This window comes from Amphiura filiformis, chromosome 14 (genome assembly GCF_039555335.1).
Source record: "Amphiura filiformis chromosome 14, Afil_fr2py, whole genome shotgun sequence".
Taxonomy (NCBI): domain Eukaryota; kingdom Metazoa; phylum Echinodermata; class Ophiuroidea; order Amphilepidida; family Amphiuridae; genus Amphiura; species Amphiura filiformis.
The window spans coordinates 7,567,861-7,588,227 of NC_092641.1; the positions used below are offsets into that span (position 1 = coordinate 7,567,861).

Below are 20,367 nucleotides of genomic sequence, written 5' to 3' on the forward strand. Positions count from 1 at the left end.
ACGTTCGAACATGTCTGACATCCGTTTAATTGTACTTCATTTATCTTTATATTTTAAGTTTTCTTGTCGAGTTCATTGAGTTGATTTGATTCTGTAACAAGTAAACTTTTAATAGGAACTTGTTGGTCTCTTTTCTTTAAATTTTTGACTTCGGAAAAAAATGCTAATTCAATCGAAATATTGGTTAAAATATTAAGTTTATCATTGATATTCCATCCAAAAATTGTATTCAGTGATACATCAAAATTAATAGCGTCTTCACGAATTGATACATATAATTGGAGAATTAAACTAAAATGATTGTTTTTGTACCATAAGAACGTGTTCATTGTCTTCTATAGAATTGCAAATAACACACTTTGGAGTGTCACTAAATGATCATTTCAATTATTCCTTTACCGTTACTAGAGTTGACTGAAATCAATATGTATCCTTCAATATCAAGACTCTGAAGTTCCTAATATTTTATAGCAACAAATGTTGGATGATGGTAACTGTAGTAGGAAGTCAATACTGAAGCATTGTAGTTCTGCGGTGTTGGTTTGATATATATATGATCCAGAAGAGTTCCTTTGGTAGTACTTGGGTCTTCAATCACTTGATTGTATTGTCTGAATGCAGGAAGGACTTGCTCTTTCATCAAGTTACGATTAAAGTCTCCCACAAGGACTTTAAAATCTGTTTCTAGATTTTCAATCTGGGCTGTTACCTCATTCATTTCATCATTGAATACTCTTGAGCTTGTTGCAACAGGTTTGTATATAGCTGCAATCAGCAAGTTGCTTCTTCCTGATGTTCTTATCGCTAATACGTCGGAGTGCTCAGTTATCAATGGTAATACATTGTATTTCACACTGTTTTGAACATAGATGGCAACCCTCTTCCACTACCAGAATTGATTGATTCCAATGAGTAACCATCAATTGCAATTGTTTCAGGGTTATTGCTACTTGTCAACCAGGTTTCAGATAAGCAAATAACGTGAGCTTTTCTGAACTCGCTATTGTTTTTCATATCTTCGAAATGTCGATTTAAGCTCTGAATGTTATGATGTGCAATAATGAAATAGTTGTTGTGATTTATTTCTAATAAAGGGTTAGCCACGGAAAGATCACATTGTGACATCTTGGCAATATTGGGTGCAATAGTTTCGTCACAATAGATTCTCTTGGCATCAAAATTCATCAGATACATTCCATCAAGATGAGTGACTCGACTTAGTGCTACGTATGCCATTGCCTGCTGCAAGTATTTCATTGATATTACTGCTTGGTCCGTAGTTTGTCCTTGGATCTTGTGAATGGTGACAGCCCAGGAAAGTTTTAACGGTATCTGTTCTCTGGTTGTGGTAAACGTCTTTCCTTTCAACTGAAACGATTCCTTGCGTGGCTTTATGGGAGTACATTCTTGATAATGTGGTGGGATGAATTCTGTTATTCTTGCCTTGGCACCAATACGAGAACTATCACATTTGACATATACGACAGTTGGCATATTTGTCGAGTTGCAGAATTCGATACCTTTAAATACACCAGAAACTCCATTGCACAGACCGTCAGTCACATCAACGTTCGAGATCAGCATAACTCGGGCACCTACTGCTAATTTTAGTTCATCTGCCAAAGTTGTGCTGCGATCTTTGCGTTTTGTCTTATGTGGTTTCTCATTTATTCTTATGATACGCCCACCTGTTTGATCAATGTCAATGGCTTGTATCGTATGTATATGTGTACTCAGGGTAGCTAGCATTTTCTCATTATGTTCATCGACATCATCGTTGCGATAAAATAGATGCATTGCGTCATCGGGAGCGGAGAGTCCGTTATCATGGCTATCTGAAACTGTACGTGACTGAAGTAACTTCATATCAATATCGCTTATTTGTTCATTTCGTTTCCTTGTGCGAAGTCTGTTCAGCATTTGAGCAAAGACGACATCATCTTTCTTTTGACGCATAATTTCTGTCAGTTCAACAACATTGAATAGGTTCCAGAGGTCCATTAATATATCATCACGTGGAAGACACAATGGTGTTCTTGGAGAAATAGGCGGTAATTGATAAAAATCTCCAACTGCAAGAATTGACACATTGCCAAAGTAAGTGGTGTCTGAAGAACCTTTGATCTGTTGCAATCGACCATGTATATAGTCAAACTGTGGTACACTCACCATAGATATTTCATCAATAATGACAAGTTGTAGGTGTCGATACTTCATTCGCAACGTGTTTACAGATTCTTCTGCAAGAGACGTGTAATGATGTGATCCTTTGGGAGGTATCTTTAACCCAGTACAGATTGTTTGGCCATATATATTAAAGGCGGCAGTTCCCATGTGGGCAAGTAGTAGAACAGTCACTTCCTCAACATTTTCTGTCATTGGAAGAAAGGTTTTTCTAGCATAATACGTTATGCACTTGATCACATGTGATTTTCCAGTTCCAGCTCCTCCAGTAAGAAAAATGTGGAATGGTGATAGGGTATGGTCACTGGCCTTGTCATTGCACCACTTGGTAACATAGTTAAATAGTTGACGTTGTTTGTTGTTCAACTGTCGCATCATAGATTCTGCTTGTTCTTCTGTAATTTCAGGACGGCATGTTTCTATTGCACACCTCGGTATATCTTGATGTTGTTGTTGCGGCTGCTGTAATTCAGGAATTTCGATTTCAGCAAGCTCATCATCTGAATCCTCGTACAAATTACGCTCCAATCTATCATCCTGCTGTTGTTGTTCTGCTTGTGGATTTAAAGCATTCCATGCATCCTGAAGGTCGGGTATTTCTTGGAGTGCATCCCATGCATTATCTAGGTCACTGTTATCTGGTTCGAATTCTTTCATGTTGTGTTGCACTATTTCTTGAACTGAAACGATTTCCCCATTAATGGTTACGCGACCTTGTAAGTGATAACTTTCATACGTTTCATATGATTCAGGTTTGATTTGCTTTCTTCTGTGTGGCAGATATAGGCGTAGCATGTTCATATGGTAACGCTCTTTATCCCTATGAATTGATACTCGAGGATAACGAATGACAGCTGGTTTTCCGGTGGTTCGTTGTTTCATTTTCGCTGAGCATCCCGACAATGCGATAGCTTTTTTCTTTGGTCGAAATCTCTTAATTACTTCTTTTGGTACACTTCCATCTTCATAATCACTTTGGTCATCATCTGTCTGATCATCAGTTTCGATTTCTGTGTGTATACTTTCCTTGCTAGACACTTGATAATGGCTAGAGAAGAATTTTGCCATGCACATGTTTTCATATTTTGCTATCTTTGGTCGACCGATATACTTCTCAATTTGGGAAGTTAGCCAAACTTCTTCAGAATTTCCAGCATTCTCTTGAATTTGTTGGAGTGGCAACGATATCCTGTGTCCATCAACATCAGTTTGAACAAACACAACATTACGTGAGCTTTGTTTCAAAGGCATACTGCAAACCATGTAAATAGCACCCATTACACTGATTTCTCTGTGTTGCAAGTACACGTTACCAATTTTTCTAAGTTCTGTAAGAACATCGGTATTCCCTTCTCTAGCTTCTCTTTGTGCGTTTCTGAGCAAGTCACCCATTTCTCTTTCACACTTCGTCAGGTACGAGAGCATGTATATTGTAGCCGCAAATGGATCTAATATGTACTGTATGTCCATGTTTCCATTCCAACATCTTATCAAGTGAGGATTGTAGTTGTTTACCCATTGATCTTTGAGACGTCGTTTCAGATAGACGGTGTTTCTTTTGGCAAGTGTGCTTAAGCATGTTTCAAATTGACTGTGTGTTATTTGCATTTTCTGGAGGATTTCATCAAAATCTGTGTCATCGGTGGCTGATTCAATTTCTTTCCACATTTGCTTAATTGTCTCCTTTGCATTCTCTTCGCTTTCTTTTCTATCTGCACGCTTCACTTCCGCTTCCAGTTCATTTAGATCTAGATCGTCTATGGGTTCTGGACGTCTGGAAATGAAGGTTCCGTTCGATGGTGGCCTAGGATAGTTAAAGCGGCATATCTGACCAGTTTTTCTGCATGACCTTGTATGGGATTTAGTATGCATCTGTACTTTTGATACTATTTCATGTAATTCGACGTCATCCTCTGGAGGAAGTTCACATGACACATATTTGTCAATGAATTCAGCAATTTCCTCGTCTGATTCTCTATCGAATTCTGGCGCATCTTTCACCCATGCTATCATGTGAATATGTGGCCAACCTCTCTGTTGGAATTCGGTTCTGTAATAATAGTCTTCGACTTTTCCAATAGGATTGGCTGGAGAAAGAATCACGTCATTTATTAACGTATGAACTCTTTGCTGAAACATTCTGGCTGCTGTTGCTGGATTTGACATGATAATCTTACAATGATCTTCCCAGGTCATGTTCTTATGCTGTTCTGCAGTCATTGGCTGTTTTCCTTGTGATATTAGGATACCATTGTCTATATCAATCCAACGTCTATCAGCAGCACTAAAGGTGATAAAAAAGGTAGGAATTCCTAGTTGGCGTATCATTGCGAAAACATCTCTCTTTGATTTTTCCCAGTAAGCGGGCGTTCCTCGTATCTTGGCTAGGAATCTGTATCCTTCATCTCTTCGAATCAGACCCTTCACTTCTTCATGGTTTCTTAACATTGAAGCTGTTATCTTTCTTCCATCTGCAGTCTTGGTACTACCTCTGCGAAGTGCAATTTGAATATTGTCACAAATCTGTTGCACCTCTGTTGCATACAACGCAAAGAAGATATATTCTGGGTTTCTGGCAAACCTGTTGTCTGCTGAAAATATGCGTGCATTGAAATAGCGAGATGGGGATAATTTATCTTCTCTGTCCTCATTGAAAGTATTTGAACCATCCGGGAATTCGGCGGGAAAAGATTGCGCTTCCATTTCCAAAACCTTTTGTGGCCTATTGCCTTCTCCTGGAGCTATACAGAGGATTGATTCGTCATGTTTATCAGCAAGATAATTATTGAGAAAAATCAACCGGGTGCAAAAAGGAATACAGAGGAGCAGATGTGTTCGTAATGTGATGATCATCATTATCTTCGTCATCATTACTACAATCATCGTCATCATCATTATTAGTAGCAGCATCATCATTATTAACATCATCATGGTTGTCCAAGTCTTGTCCTTCATCGACGTATTCGGACATTTCTATGTTGTCAGTACTATCCTCATCTTGGTCGTGCATCTCTTGCTCTTCATCAATATCGATGTATTCGTACAATTCTGTGCTGTCGCTAGCTATAGATTCAGTCGCGAGTTCGCTCTCATTTGGAGAATGGGGTTCTGCGCTGATGTCATTTTCTTGATCGTGTTCGCCGGAAATCAGTTGGTCGTCTAACACAGAATCAAACTGATCAAAGTTGATATCGATATCTTCAAATACCGGATTGTTGGCTTTCAACCATTTAAGTGCTTGTCTAACGTTTTCTGGATTAACGTCCTGACACATATGATGTCCTTTGTAAATGAGGCGACGTTTTAACTTGATCCGGATAAGACTTTGTTCCGTTGGTAGTCTTGGTAAACATGCAGCGGTGTTATTAACATTAGCTTTTACGCACACGACTTGTCCATTGATACCTTTTTGAGCACCTTTAATCAATGGGATCATTTTCATAAATAGGATAGCTGGCGAAATGAGATGTCTTTCTAGCATGTTTAGTTCGGCTAATTGGTGCGGTTGTTGTACTAATGCCAATTTGTTCACAGTTGACAACTTCGGCACACGGTCTTTTAATAAATTCTCGTGGCATGCTCTGCAAATCCACACTTGATCATGAACTTCATCATTTTTGTCAGCGGGTAATGCATTTATATCGGTGTTGCAAGGTAAACTTTGCTCCAGGATAGACCGATTATAGGCGCTAGTGTACAGTGCCCTGACTTGTCTCTTGAAAAAAATACGTTGACATATCTGACACACGTATGTAAGCTGATCGTTTCTAACGGATTCTTGAAAATGAAAAATAACTGTACTAATATCCGATTTTTCCTGTACATATTTGACTGTGTTTGCTGACGTTTTTTCTCTGCATTTTCGGGAATTTCATACGATTTCTTTGATTGCTGACGTGCCTGATCACGCTTTTTCCCTGCATTATCTGGATTTTCATATGATTTTTTTGATTGCTGACGTGCCTGATCACGTTTTTTCTCTGCATTATCTGGAATTTCATATGATTTCTTTGATTGCTGACGTTTTTTCTCTGCATTTTCGGGAATTTTATATGATTTCTTTGATTGTTGACGTGCCTGATTACGTTTGTTGTCTGCCTTTTCTGGAATTTCATATGATTTCTTTGATTGCTGACGTTTTTTCTCTGCATTATCAGGAATTTCATATTTTTGACGTGCCCGCATTTTTTTATGCTCTGCGTATTCGGTTGATTCATACTGTTCTTTTGACATTTTTCGCTTCTTTTCGAGTCTTTCATTTTTTTGTTCGGTAGTCAAACTTTGATACCACTTTTGGTATTTTGAAAGTCCTTTCGACTTCGTTTGTGGTATATCTTGACTTCTGGCCCACGTGGAACAGCATGCCTCGTCGTGATTGCTATTTTCTGATAATAATTCGCTAGTCTTTTGAATATGAACCGACTGAATACCGAATATTTCAGTTGTGACTTTCAATTTTGAACATAAGACTTTCAGGTAAGAATGTAAATTGTCAAAGTCTTCAAAAACCAACAGTACTGAATGACCGTTATTTGCTGTGGGGAACCCAAATTCATCCCGTGAATGTGAATCAAAGAACATATAGCATCCGGATGCTGAATCCCTGTAAATTGCCATCATGTACGATTGAAATATCAGTATATTTAAATTTGAAACTGCAAATGCTGCTTGCAATTGTACATTGAGTGATTCTAGGTCATTACCATCCTCTTGTTCGAGTATGCAGTATCTTAAGGGTTCATAATTGATTGCATATGTTGAGTTGTCTTGTAATTTACATTCTGTAGGTAATTGCGTATTTTCTAAATAACCACTTTCGTGGAGTTCACCTGATAGACGTAATTTCTGGGATAAAGTTCTATACAGATAATCGCCATCCTTCAATATTTGATCTAAATTCACAGTATTTAATTCTCGAGAAATAAAAGGAATGCGGCAAAGATACACTAATGTATTGCAAGAGCATTGGACACCTCTAGAATGGTCACTAAATAAAAAATCACCCTGATGGAAAGTACCAGCCACTTGATTTACGTAGGCAATGCGAATCGAATCAGGATTTGGTTGAATATTATCATCGATGATTATAATTTCTTTCTCGCATTCTTCTTTGTTTTCAGATTGTATTTCTGATATTTTCTTACTTTTCCGTTTACTGCAGTTTGCTTTTGCAACACGTGATTTCTTTGATGGACGTGGCATTATTACGGTGTCTAGATAATTTGATAGAATTAATATTATGCTAGATTAATTCGAAAACAATGTTATAATAACGTCAACGAAGGTAACTAATAAAGGATATCTGTATATAAATATGTAAACTGGAAAATGTAACATTAAATATAAATACAACTAGAAAATTGCAACTTTATGAATACAACAGTAACAATAATAACTTTTTAAGAAACAATAATTATATTCTTTGAACTTGAATCAAAATGCTTTATGAAAGTTCTTGAATTCTTCAACTAGAAAATTACAACTTTATGAATACAATAGTAACAATAATAACTTTTTAACAAACAATAATTATATTCTTTGAACTTGAATCAAAATGCTTTATGAAAGTTCTCGAATTCTTGTAAATTTATGTGTAAACTGAGTTTTTTAAAGTTTGGATCACATCCAGTTCTTCACGTTTCGTGTCGTAAATGTAAGCGGGACTGCACGTAGAGTCTATCCGTTACAATTTTTTCCACAAAATCTGTTCAGATTATCAACTCGTTATACGAAATTGTGTGCAACATTTAGCGTTACCCGGGACTTGGTTGTATGCGCTTTGAACTTGTATCATGCAAAATAATGCGTTCTCTATACCATACGGAACCAGTTACACAGTAAGCCCCATGACGTTACGGTCGATTATTACGTTTAAATTATCATATGAAAACATACGTATTTAATAGTTTTTTATAATGATAATTCAGTGTTTATGTTCTTGAATTGTTTCAATATTTCAATCATGAATAATGTTTATGGTTTAATATGAATTTCTCACTACGGGAACAAGTAGTTCATACTAGTAGACGACATACTATAGAAATTCGTACTGGTACAAAGGCATACTAGTAGTTCATACTGGTAGATGGCATACTAGGAATTCGTACTGGTACAAAGGCATACTAGTAGTCCGGGCTAGTAGTTCATACTGGTAGATGGCATACTAGGAATTCGTACTGGTAGTTCATACTAGAAATTCGTCCTGGTAATTCATACTAGAAATTCGTACTGGTAGTTCATACTAGAAATTCGTCCTGGTAGTTCATACTAGAAATTCGTCCTGGTAGTTCATACTAGGAATTCGTACTGGTAGTTCATACTAGAAATTCGTACTGGTAGTTCATACTAGAAATTCGTACTGGTAGTTCATACTAGAAATTCGTACTGGTAGTTCATACTAGAAGTTCGTACTGGTAGTTCATACTAGAAATTCGTACTGGTAGTTCATACTAGAAATTCGTACTGGTAGTTCATACTAGAAATTCGTACTGGTAGTTCATACTAGAAATTCGTACTGGTAGTTCATACTAGAAATTCGTACTGGTAGTTCATACTAGAAATTCGTACTGGTAGTTCATACTAGAAATTCGTACTGGTAGTTCATACTAGAAATTCGTACTGGTAGTTCATACTAGAAATTCGTACTGGTAGTTCATACTAGAAATTCGTACTGGTAGTTCATACTAGAAATTCGTACTGGTAGTTCATACTAGAAATTCGTACTGGTACAAAGGCATACTACATGTTTATGATTTTGACTACAGAATTGTTGCACCATTGAGAGTAATTTACATATTTGCTTGCAATATTGCTTTCTAACGGTCATAATTTATTTTCATAAAATTATGACAATGACAGTTATATCTGTGTCGTTTAAATCAATTATATGTTTACATTACTGAAGCACATTTTATGTATACTAGTAAAATATTCATAGGCGAGCAATTTTTGTCTGTATTGCTGTAATCTGTATGTTTCGTCTGTATTTTATTTGTCTGAATTACCTTGGCATGTATTTCTTTTGGTATTTGTTTTATGTGTATTGGGTTGGTCTGTATGTTTTTGCATAGACCATCTAACAGAGTCTATATACTTTTTGTCTGAATAGCATTGCCTTAGTCTGTACCTTTTTCTGTATTCACCGTAGAAGTGACGTAATTAATCGGATGAACTACCATAGCAAATATGAATACAATCTTGAATATATCGCCCTTCACTACAACGTTCACATGGTACCTATATGCATTGAACCATAGATGTCAAAGGCTGATCACTCGCTCGTGTAAGATTAGAGTGGTATTGTATTCAATCTGTTTGCTGACATACACAGCTAGGTGATTAGTCCAACCTGCTTGTAATGCAGGGCGATCTATTCAAAAATTGTATTCATCTATTGCTATGGCAGTATCCGATTATTACATCACTTCTACGGCGAATTGCGTTTTGTTTGTATTTGTTTTGTCAGTGTTGCGTTTTGTCTGTATTGCGTTGGTATGTATGTTTGGTCTCAGAAAATCGTTTCTTCTGCACTGCGACAGAAGTTGATACTTTTGTATTTCGCATGTTCATTATAAAGGATACATGTTTGTTGTCCGTTCGTAAACAGAAAAGAGAAACAGTAGGATAGTGGATTGTGTTATCTTTTAATTTTAAGTTTACCATGGTAGCAAGATTACAATATCTATGTTCACCTTGAAAGATAAATGTTGCACGCTGCTTGTTTGGCTAACGGAATGTAGCACGAGACTGGCTATTTGCCACATTTCGTGAACAGAGAGTAACATTTAGCAATTTTGTTTCGTCTGTATTACTTTGGTCTGTATTTATTTCGTCTGCATTGATTTGGTCTGTATTGCATCTTGTCTGTATTGTCTTGGTCTGTATTTTGTCGGGTGAGAATTATACGGTTCTGGCTAACACTCATATGCCACTCATTTGCATTATTGGATTTTTACCAACGAGCGATGAGCCATGAAAAGTATTTTTTTTCCTTCAATTGTGGAATACGATTACATCAACAAAAGTACACCACAATAGGGAAAAATAGTTTGAGACTTTCAGACTCATTACTAATAAGAAATCCAAACGCTTAACATGTTGGAGTGTTAGTTAAACCTTGTAACTGTCATTCGACAATTTTAGTCTGTATTTAATTTGTATTAAGTCTGTATTTTGTATGTATATCAACAAGTCTGTATTTATCATTAACAAGTCTGTATTCATCATTTTATCTAGTTTAGACACGCTCGTCCAACCCAATCAAAATATACAGTACCAGAGTCGACAGTACAAATCAAATGTTTAATGCGTAAAGCGGTTGTGCGAAAGTGGCGTATAAATGGTTGAATTTGATAATTTATCAAAATTTTCTCAAATAGTATGTCAAATTGAATTAAGCTTTTTTCATTGAGTCACCTACTTTTTCTGGCGAGTTGTTACTTTTGTACTTTTTTTGCTTTCAATTTTATATTTAGGCAAAAATACTGGTTTATTGAATACTGTATATTTTGACAGATATTAAACGTGTCAAAAGATGCTTGCAACACGTACAATTTCGAAACAAGTAATGCAATATCAAAGTGGCATGTTTTATTTCAAACATAATCTTCCATGTAAACACAATAAACAAACCAATGAACATAAACTTAAATGCTTATATTACAACCTTATAACTATTATAACAGTAACTGTAAGATGATTTTCAAGGGAAAGGAAGTACAAATTGTTATACCATTGGCTATGTCCTTTAAATATCATAATTATTTCGATAAACAACATAGAATCAGACATTTGGGCCACGATATGAACAATTCTTTGAATTCATGACAATTATAAAAGGTACCGTATGAGTTTGCTCAACCTTATTACTCTGTACTATTTTTAGTAATTCAAAATCAATTTGACGTCGGACAAGTTTGCCTTAATTTCGTTTTGATGCACATCATTGATTATAAATTTATCGTTAATCCATTTTAAAATGTACATTTGTTTCTTCTTTATTATAGTACTTTATGTTAACGATTTAAGACATCAAGTTGAAACCAGCAACAGCGATGTTCAGTTACTATGCTACGATAGATACACAGTTACTAATGAGCATCGCTCAAGACTTGACTTACATTTGGGATCAATCAGCCCATTTAAAAGGAGCCTCCGGCAATCAAAACATTACGCCTTACATGTTGGAAAAAAATTATCAAGCACGAAACACATGGTTTTATTTAAAACAGACTCATATTGACCCTAAAAACGAATAAAAACAGTCGGCTCTCAAGACTGGTTATTCAAAATTCTCGCGCCCAGGAATTTTGAATATCGCGTGTTGAGAGACGGATGTTGTTATTTGTTTTTTATGGTCACTATGAGTTTGTTTTAAATAAAAGCACGTGATGCGTGCTTGATAATTATTTTTCTTACATACAAGGCATAATGTTGTGATTGCCAGAGACTCCCTTTAAATAAAGAAAGGGTCCGAGCATTTAGTAAACAGTTTCTTAAAAGACATCACTGCATCACGTTTATACAGTATAGCAATTCAGAGTGGTAGTGACATTAAAACTTGTCTCTTGGGGCTGGGGCACGCCAGCGAGTAAACAGGACGCCATAAATACGCGGCTGTGCATATATAGAGAGACATTGTTTGACGTCAATACCATATGTAGCGGACTCACTTAAAAATGGAAAAATTACATCTTTTGGCCATGCATGATGGCGGAATATACAAGAATCAGCAGGGCTTCCAAGGGCTGGAAGATGAACCGCTCACATGGATTCTGGCAGCTGTGACCCTTGATTTTTTCTGTTGAGACACTGTATCAGAAGCCGTATTGGTATGCGTAAATGGTACTTTACTTTGGAAGCTCTGTTTTTAATCCATGGGGAAAATGGAATGAAACAATCCTGAAAAAACGATGAAAGTTAAACTGGTTCCCTATTTTGCGAAATTGAATTCAGTTAAATGTTTGAAACTGAAGACAATTCAGAAAATTATGTATCAACCTGTGGAAACGTGTTTTGTGGAAAAGTCAAATCTTGAATGGTGCATGTTCACTTGTGTATATCTAAAAAAAATGTTCTAATTGAATGTTTTACATATTTCTAAAATGTTTATACAAACCTGCAACATATTAAAGTAGCATAAACACACTAAACAAGCCAATGAACAATGAAATTGAATGCTTACATTACTATGATTACAAGCGTATTTAACTATATAACAACAGCAACTGTGACATAATGATTATCAAAGGAAAGGAATTACATCTCAGGAATTACAAATTGTACCATTGACTTAAGCTTATGTACTTTAAATATCATATTTCGATGTAAACGACATAGGGGACTCGAACATTTTCGGGCCACGATATTTGAATTGTTCACTATCATAAAGGGTATGAGTTTGCTTAATCTTTTTATCTATAGTAATTTGAAATCAATTTGTGACATCTGGCAAATGTGCCTTGTGTCGTTTTTTGATGCATATATCATTGATAATAAAATCATTTATCGTTGTTATATTTTACAATGTACATTTGCTTCACATCACGATTGAACACATCAAGTTATAATCAGCAACAGCGATGTTCAGCCTACTATGCTATTGATATCAAGTTAGCAATGAGCATCGTTCAAGACTTGACTTGCATTTGCGGTCAATCAGTCTATTTAAACAAGGGGTCTGGACAGTAAGTAAACAATTTCTCATTTTTAAACAGCATAAGTTGAGCTTGATTAAAAAGGGGAACATCTTTTTCATTGTCAATAATAGCGGAATAAACATCAACGGGGCCCATAAAGGATGCTGCATGAAGCTCTTATAAGGATCCCAGCTAGCTGCTTGGATTTCTTTCCTGTTGATGTTCCCTCCCGTTAAAACTCATCAGAGTATTTCGAGGATAACCAACCAAGTCCCAAGAGACTGTCTATATGTGGCCATATTGGTAACATTCGGCAATACTTTGTAGCCTACTATGGAAAATTTATTTTTAATCCATAGGGAAATGGAATTGAACAATTCTTGGGAACAAAAATGAAAGTTAGGCTGGCCTTTTTGAAAATCACTTAGTAATTGTTTTCTATTGTAGTTTTAACATATTTTGCAAAATTGACTTCAGTTAAATGTTTGAAAGACACTTTAGAAAATTATGTACCAAACAGCGGAAACACGTTTTGTGTAAAAGTCAAATTTTGAACGATGCATGTTAATTCGTATAAAACAATGTACTACTAGTTGAATGTTTGCATAAAATGAAATTGAATGTTCACATTTTATGAATACAAACGTACGGTATAACTTCATGTAACAGCAACTTTGACAATGATTATCAAGGAAAGTGAATCGCATATTATACTCATATCTCTGAAATTACTCATTTTGAACGGTTGCCTTATGAACTTTAATTAAATACCATATTTTGATGTAAAATTGTAAACGACATAAAATATAGCTATGAGTTTGCTTAGTTCTCTTCAATCCAAGTTTAGTAAGATGAAATTGAATGTTTACATTACAACTTGCGTATATTAAACTATATCACAGCAACTGTGATACTTTATTATTAAGGGAAATGAGTCGCATCTCTTGATTACACATTTTGTACAATTGACTTATGCCCTATTTTGATGTAAACGACATAAAATCTGACATTTGGTTGTTACAATATCAAAGTTCTTTGAATTTTTCAGCAGTGTAAAAGCTATGAGTTTGCTTACTTCTTTTCGAAGTTTAGTAATTCAAAATCAATTCCGAGACGTCCGACTAGTTTCCCATAATAGCCTTTAATTTTGTGATGTATAATTTATATTACTGATTATAAAATCATTAACAAGCGAACGAACAATGAAATTCAATGCTTAAGTTACATTACAAGTATACATGTAACTTACTGTAACAACAATAATTATACGAGTTGGTCTGCTTATGTTAAATATTGATGGCATGTTGGCAACAACGTTCAATTTAAGATATGCACTTCTTTTTAGGATTTTAAGTAGAATCTGATGACTTTACCAACAATAAATAAATGGAGTCAAGAACTTTAAAACAATACGAGTGGATATTTTATCAAGATCGTAGAAGTTTTATCAAGTTCACTTGGTACCATTTCCTTCAAGTGATGAACCACTATTTCAAGTGCAGCTCCTTTGTCAAGTGATGAAACATTTCCTTTGTCAATTGATGCAGCTTGCTTGCTTATTTTCACGATAGTACGATTTTGAAGCTCAATGTTGTATACGCAGTCTTCTTCCACGTCGATTGTACCTGCTAGGGAGAACTTCAGAATGGTTTTGTTTACGTCAAGATCCAGATATTGTCCATCGTCCACAGTTTCTACAAGAACCTTCGATGTAAATTCATCAACATCTTCCACGCTGACTATTGTTGCTAGAATTTGATTGCAAGCTCCCTGTGAATTTTAGAAAAACAATTTTCTTTGTCAAATGTGGTAATTGTTGTGAACATAGGGTAAAGTAAAAAAGTACAATACATCCGACCCGTGTTAGATATCTAAACAGTCGAAGTACGTTATTTGCAGGCTATTTGGGTACGTGTCGTAAGATAGGGGAATTTCACTGCACATGCGGTCAAATTCTTCATCAACATCCAATGTCACCTGAAATCCCAAATGAAAAACGTTTGTAAAGAACTAACAATATAATTTATTTCAGGTTAACTTCAGCTGCAGACTTTTGATCATGTTTTGCTTGAAGGCATCCCGCCTATTTCTGTAAATGTATTCTTTTGTCCTTCATTTCCCAAATAGCAAGTGTAGTAAAATTATTCCTTTTGCTTCTTGTATGACTATGAGGTAAAGCTTACACTTTTGGTTAACAAAAGTCACATTATTACTTTAACATCATATTACGAATGATTGAATCAGGGGCGTAGCCAGCTTTCTTGGTCAGGGGGGGCAAAATAAAATTTTGGGGCACTGACGAAAAAAAATTGCAGTTGCATCATACAATACATAGAGACTGTATGTCTTCGAGCTTCCCGAAAATGGCCTTATTGTGATGATGTGCGCGCGTAGCGCGAAAACAAATGGTATTTTACACTATTTTCCGGCTAAAAAAGGGCTTTATTGTTACAATTTGCGCGCGTAGCGCTGAAAATTTTGGTATTTTACACTATTTTGGCCCTGAATTTTGCTAGAAAAGGGGCTCCTTGCCCTTTTTCTTTTCCTTTGCCCTCCTGATTTTCTCTCTCATTTTTTGTCAGAGGGGCACTTTTTCTTTCATTTTTTGTCAGGGGGGGGCACTCTGCCCCACCTGCCCCCCCGCTGGCTACGCTACTGGATTGAATAAGTAACTTGCAGCTCCTTGTACGAGGGGTATACTTGATAGGAATCGATTCAAAAATTGTAAATCAAATTTAAATACTGGTAAACCTTGTAATGATAGTTTTTAGAAGTTGACGTCTTACCCTTATATTTGTGACAATTAGACTGTTGACTTCTCATTTGATTGACAATTTTTGAATAGATTCCTACTAAGTCCTCCTATACAAGGTACTTATTCATTTCTGATAGGAATGTTTTTAGCGCGCAGGGGTCCAAACAGATATTGGTTACATGCGTTTCACTTTCAAAACTACCTCTTAAACAAGGATTTTGCAGTTTCATAAATCATATTAAATTGTACCGGTATCCTCTAAAAAAAGTTTTAATCATACCGTACCTCATTATGAATTTTGTTCTAACCATGTCTCTTTCTTCACTTTTTGATAGCTCCTGATATCTAAAACTTTGGTATTTGATGCTTTCAAGATATTCAAGAAAATGCTACAATTTAAAAAAAAACTGCCCCTTATCACGTTTGGCCAGATTTTGACAACATAACTAAAATCAATTTTGCACTTCGAAATAGGATACCCGTTTATCCCGATCCTCAGAAAATTAACGTTTTTTCCTTTTTTTTTGGTTCACCTGCATGTGATGTAGACTTGATCAAGTCTTTTTGACATTAAGACAGTAAAATTTAATTAATATCAATGAAAACTCACGTAGGTCTATTACGTCATGAGGGCCAGTGACATAATTATTAGGCCTATATCATATACCATGACAGTTATCAGTTACTATACATTATAGAATCATTAAAAATAGTGATAGGCTGTACAGCCATAAAAAGGAGTGATGTATCAAAAAGCTTAAATTAGGTACCAGCTGATTTGAAGCAGCCTATCCTCCTGAGCATTTTGACACCTTTAAAAAAATCAGTTAAAAAAAGGAGACAGTGCCGACCAAAAAACTACACATTAAGATTTCTAAAAGATTCATTATTTCGATTTTGTTCTTAAAGTTCAACATTCGGAATGCTTGAGGTTTGCTATTTCAAAACCCAATCATGACTCATTTTCTATTATGAAAAAAAAAAAAGGTACCAATTAACATTTAATATTGAGAGTGACTATTAAAGATGATATAAGATGAGTTAAAGTGGATTAGATACAGTTCAAATGCTATTTCAATACTTGTTCCGTGTCAAATATATATATATATACAAAATTTAGGTTTTTTTCGCAACCATCGGTTTCACGCACCGATGGTTGCGAAAAAAACCTAAATTTTATATTGTATAATAAGCTCTGCAAATCATGCATCAAGCACTTTTTTGCTCCATGATATAACTCTTGTGTTATATATATATATATATTCCACGGTGTTATGTGGTATTTATTGGAAAATGAAATATTTTTTCTATTTCTTTTGTTAATTTCTTTCACTATTATTGATTGTTTTATATTTGGCTTGTTAAAATATTCATGTTTTTTAAACATATCTCAACTATCTATAAGCACAATCATACATTACATTTGAATTCGGGTTACATCAACACTGCCCCCAAGTGACTAAATTTAGTTAGTCTGACCAAATTTAGTCACTTGCTGCTTTGCTGGTAGTGTTGAGGTTAACACAAATTCAAATATAATTTATGTTTGTCCTAAAAATAGACAGTGAACGTGTCCAGAAACAAGCTAACATATAAGAGTTATTTAATCTTGAAAGAAATTAAACAAAATTAACAAAATAAAAATCAGAAAAAGAGTGTATTTTCCAAGAAATAACTCTTAGCAGCACAGAATATATATACTGGAACAGAACAAGCTTTGAACATTCCAGATTAAGTCACTTTCATTCATCTTACATCCTCTTTAAAGAAATGCCAGTAAGTCTACGCATTTATCATGTTTACTCTTACCTGGATTTCTGTGAAACTAGTTGATGAGAGTGACAGTTCTTTCAGAAGGGGATTATTAACCACTCTAACTGGTGTTGCTTTGATAGTGTTGCCAATTGTCACTGGTGATGTGGATTTCTTTCCCCAAAGGGCCAACTGCATTGTTTTGTTGCTTGTTCTGTCTTCAAGAGTGACATTTCGTACCACACCTGTACTTCTTTTTTGGGGAGTTTCGTCCTGGTGGAAAGATGATACATGTAATACATTCAATTATACAATTTTATTCGAGTCATCACATTCACAATCAAGATAAATGGTTTATCTCGCTTCATATGGGGTGAAAAATGAAGTGTTTTGATCACTTTTACGTTTCAAAATTTAACAAATTGTGCGACGTTAGGTGTTCAGGTACAGTTTTTATGGCAAGTCAAGTTTCATTTACTGAAAGAGCGATTTTGGACCGTCTTTTACAGAAAAACCGAATGGACATTCACCAAAAGTTTAAGGGGCTGGAATACAAACATTTTGACATATTTTTTATGGGCCCTGAAAGCACATCAGACATATATTATATAATATCGAAATGCATTTTTAACACCAGGAATATCCTTCTGATATTAATTAATTTTGATTTTTGTAAATTTCCGAATATATATGGCAAATGATTAATAATTGATATTTTTGAAATCTAACAGTCCTCGAAATTGTATAAATCTAATGTCTATCAAAATGTTGACCTTTCGTAATTCAGGTCTTTTGGGGGGAAAATCTGTATCTAGTGAAATGTCAATATTTTCAATTGATCAGAGATGAAACAACAATAAGATTATTTATCATCTTTGCACATCTAAATTGGTGTGTTTCATACTGAATCTGCATTGCAATTGTTTCTTGATATGAGCAGAATGTCATACATTTAAAGAAGTGTTGATATTATGGTTAATGTTTGAAAAATATACTGATACCCAAAAAACCTGCATGTTTTGGAGGCTTCACATTCAAGTTAACACCATACTTAACAAATGGGTCAAAAATAAGAAGTGTGATAAATCTACAATATCTGCCACATGGAATTATTGATTAACTAAATTATACAAGAAAAATAACATCTTAGATGATACCAACAGTGTTCTTTTCAAAAAAACTACTTCCAAAATGTTAACATGAAGCCTCAGAAACAAAAAGAGCCTCATTTCATGACTTGCTGTGATAATTTACTTTTTTGTCACAATTAAGAGTCAAATTTAGACGCAAAGCATGAAAATTGATAATTGTGATATTTGTTACCAATTTTTCACGCCACGCCGGAACCTGAAATACGCCCTAAAATGCACCACGCCAGAATCGATAAGAAAAATGTGTTAATATAATTATAACATGTAAGGCCTACAAAAATCTAAGTTATTTAGTACAAATGAAAATTTGGGCATAGTGGTCCCGCGTGGCGCCATGCCAGTATCAAGCTAAAGTACGCCACGCCGGAACCTGAAATACGCCCTAAAATGCACCACGCCAGAATCGATAAGAAAAATGTGTTAATATAATTATATAACATGCAAGGCCTACAAAATCTAAGTTATTTAGTACAAAATGAAAATTTGGGCATAGTGGTCCCGCGCGGCGCCATGCCAATATCAACGACATGGCATGCATGTATTGGCAAGGTATCATTATAAAGTTTGACAAATATGATATAAAACACAACTACCTATTGGCAAATGAAAAATTGGGCAGCATGGGCCCACGCCAATAGGTATAATACATGCAAATGGCATACTAGTATCCATTGGCACATATTAATATTTTGAAAATACATCCAAGTTTTTGAACGCAATTGAAAATTTGCGCATAGAAGCACCCTTCTAGGTGCTGACCGGATTTTCAACAATACATAAAGATGACACACCCGGGTATGTATCTTTATGTATCATCACTATCTTAAAATTACAACATATAAATAAAACAATGCTTTTAGCTGAGGCTACAATGTTTGCATACTAATAATAATCATGAATAACATCAAAAGTCAGACAATATAAATAAACATATAATAAATTGTGAAAAATGAGAAAGAGAGAGTATTATTTTCCAAACGAAAATAATACAACGCGAAAATATAATAATCCCTATTAATATTATGCACAACATGCCATCTCTAATGATTAATTAAATCTAAGATCCGAATAGTATTCGGGTAAAAGCAATTAGTGCATGTACATGTATATGTGCTACTTAGTAATGCGCTGTGCGGTACGTCCATCAATCCTCACGTCCGCCACGGAGCAATCACGCAACAATGAAAACCAAATAAATTTAATTACAAAAATAATATAAGATATTAGACGAACTAAATCAGTCATTTCTCTCTTTCCGCTTTACATAGAAAATTCTGTTACGTACCAACATGAGCAGAAAGGAACGCTATATTGTTTAAAACCTATGATTATGAAATACGAACACGATAAAGCATGATTTTGGAGGTGAATTTGTAGCCAAAAACAAAAAGAAATCTGCATGATGCTCCGTATACACTCTGCAATGCTAGAATAGCGTTACTGTTGCACATACTCACTCCGCAAGAAAACTTGCACCACAAGCTGCAGAAATAGAAGATTATCAGTGCCGTAAGCGTCCATTGAAATCATCCCATGCAGGCCATATTATAAAATCGTCCTCCCTATCATGTAAATGGTTAAATTAGTTAAAAATTACCGCTATTTCTGGCTCTTCGATGCAATCCAAATCACAGAAAAATAAAGTCAGAGGTCGCCGAATTGGTGACGGCTGTGTTTAGTACTGACTGCGGGCGCACACCACCAAATCAGTCCAAGGGTATCCCTCTTGATTCAGTTTAAAGGAGTTATATGGTAGAAATATGATTTTACTACAATTACATGTAGACCTCCCTTACCAATGATGTTGCATCACTGTAGCAATCCTATCCGTCTTCCTTTAGGCTGAGATCCAGCTACTTTTCTGTAATTTTAAACATTTTTTTGCAAA

At 35.2% G+C, this 20,367-nt stretch overlaps 2 protein-coding genes across 2 annotated transcripts; both read right to left on the reverse strand.

Annotated features, from left to right (window-relative positions):
• Window positions 1–849: 849 nt before the first annotated feature.
• Window positions 850–4,887, reverse strand: LOC140169158 (uncharacterized). The gene has a single exon (XM_072192415.1). The coding sequence runs from the start codon at window positions 4,885–4,887 to the stop codon at window positions 850–852; it is 4,038 nt and encodes a 1,345-aa protein (XP_072048516.1).
• Window positions 4,888–14,222: 9,335 nt separating this feature from the next.
• On the reverse strand, window positions 14,223–20,135 carry LOC140169159 (uncharacterized). The gene is made up of 3 exons (XM_072192416.1): window positions 20,077–20,135; window positions 17,386–17,601; window positions 14,223–14,591 (listed from the first exon to the last, which is right to left on the reverse strand). The coding sequence occupies exons 2-3, from the start codon at window positions 17,524–17,526 to the stop codon at window positions 14,223–14,225; spliced, it is 510 nt and encodes a 169-aa protein (XP_072048517.1). The 5' UTR covers window positions 17,527–17,601; window positions 20,077–20,135.
• Between the last annotated feature and the right edge of the window lie 232 nt (window positions 20,136–20,367).

Excerpts from the sequence above, each read along its gene's own strand:
- LOC140169159 (XM_072192416.1), bottom strand. The coding sequence starts at position 17,526 with ATGCAGTTGGCCCTTTGGGGAAAGAAATCCACATCACCAGTGACAATT. Across the intron at positions 14,592-17,385 it reads CTAGTTTCACAGAAATCCAG|GGAGCTTGCAATCAAATTCT; the intron begins GTAAGAGTAAAC and ends TAAAATTCACAG.
- LOC140169158 (XM_072192415.1), bottom strand. The coding sequence starts at position 4,887 with ATGGAAGCGCAATCTTTTCCCGCCGAATTCCCGGATGGTTCAAATACT.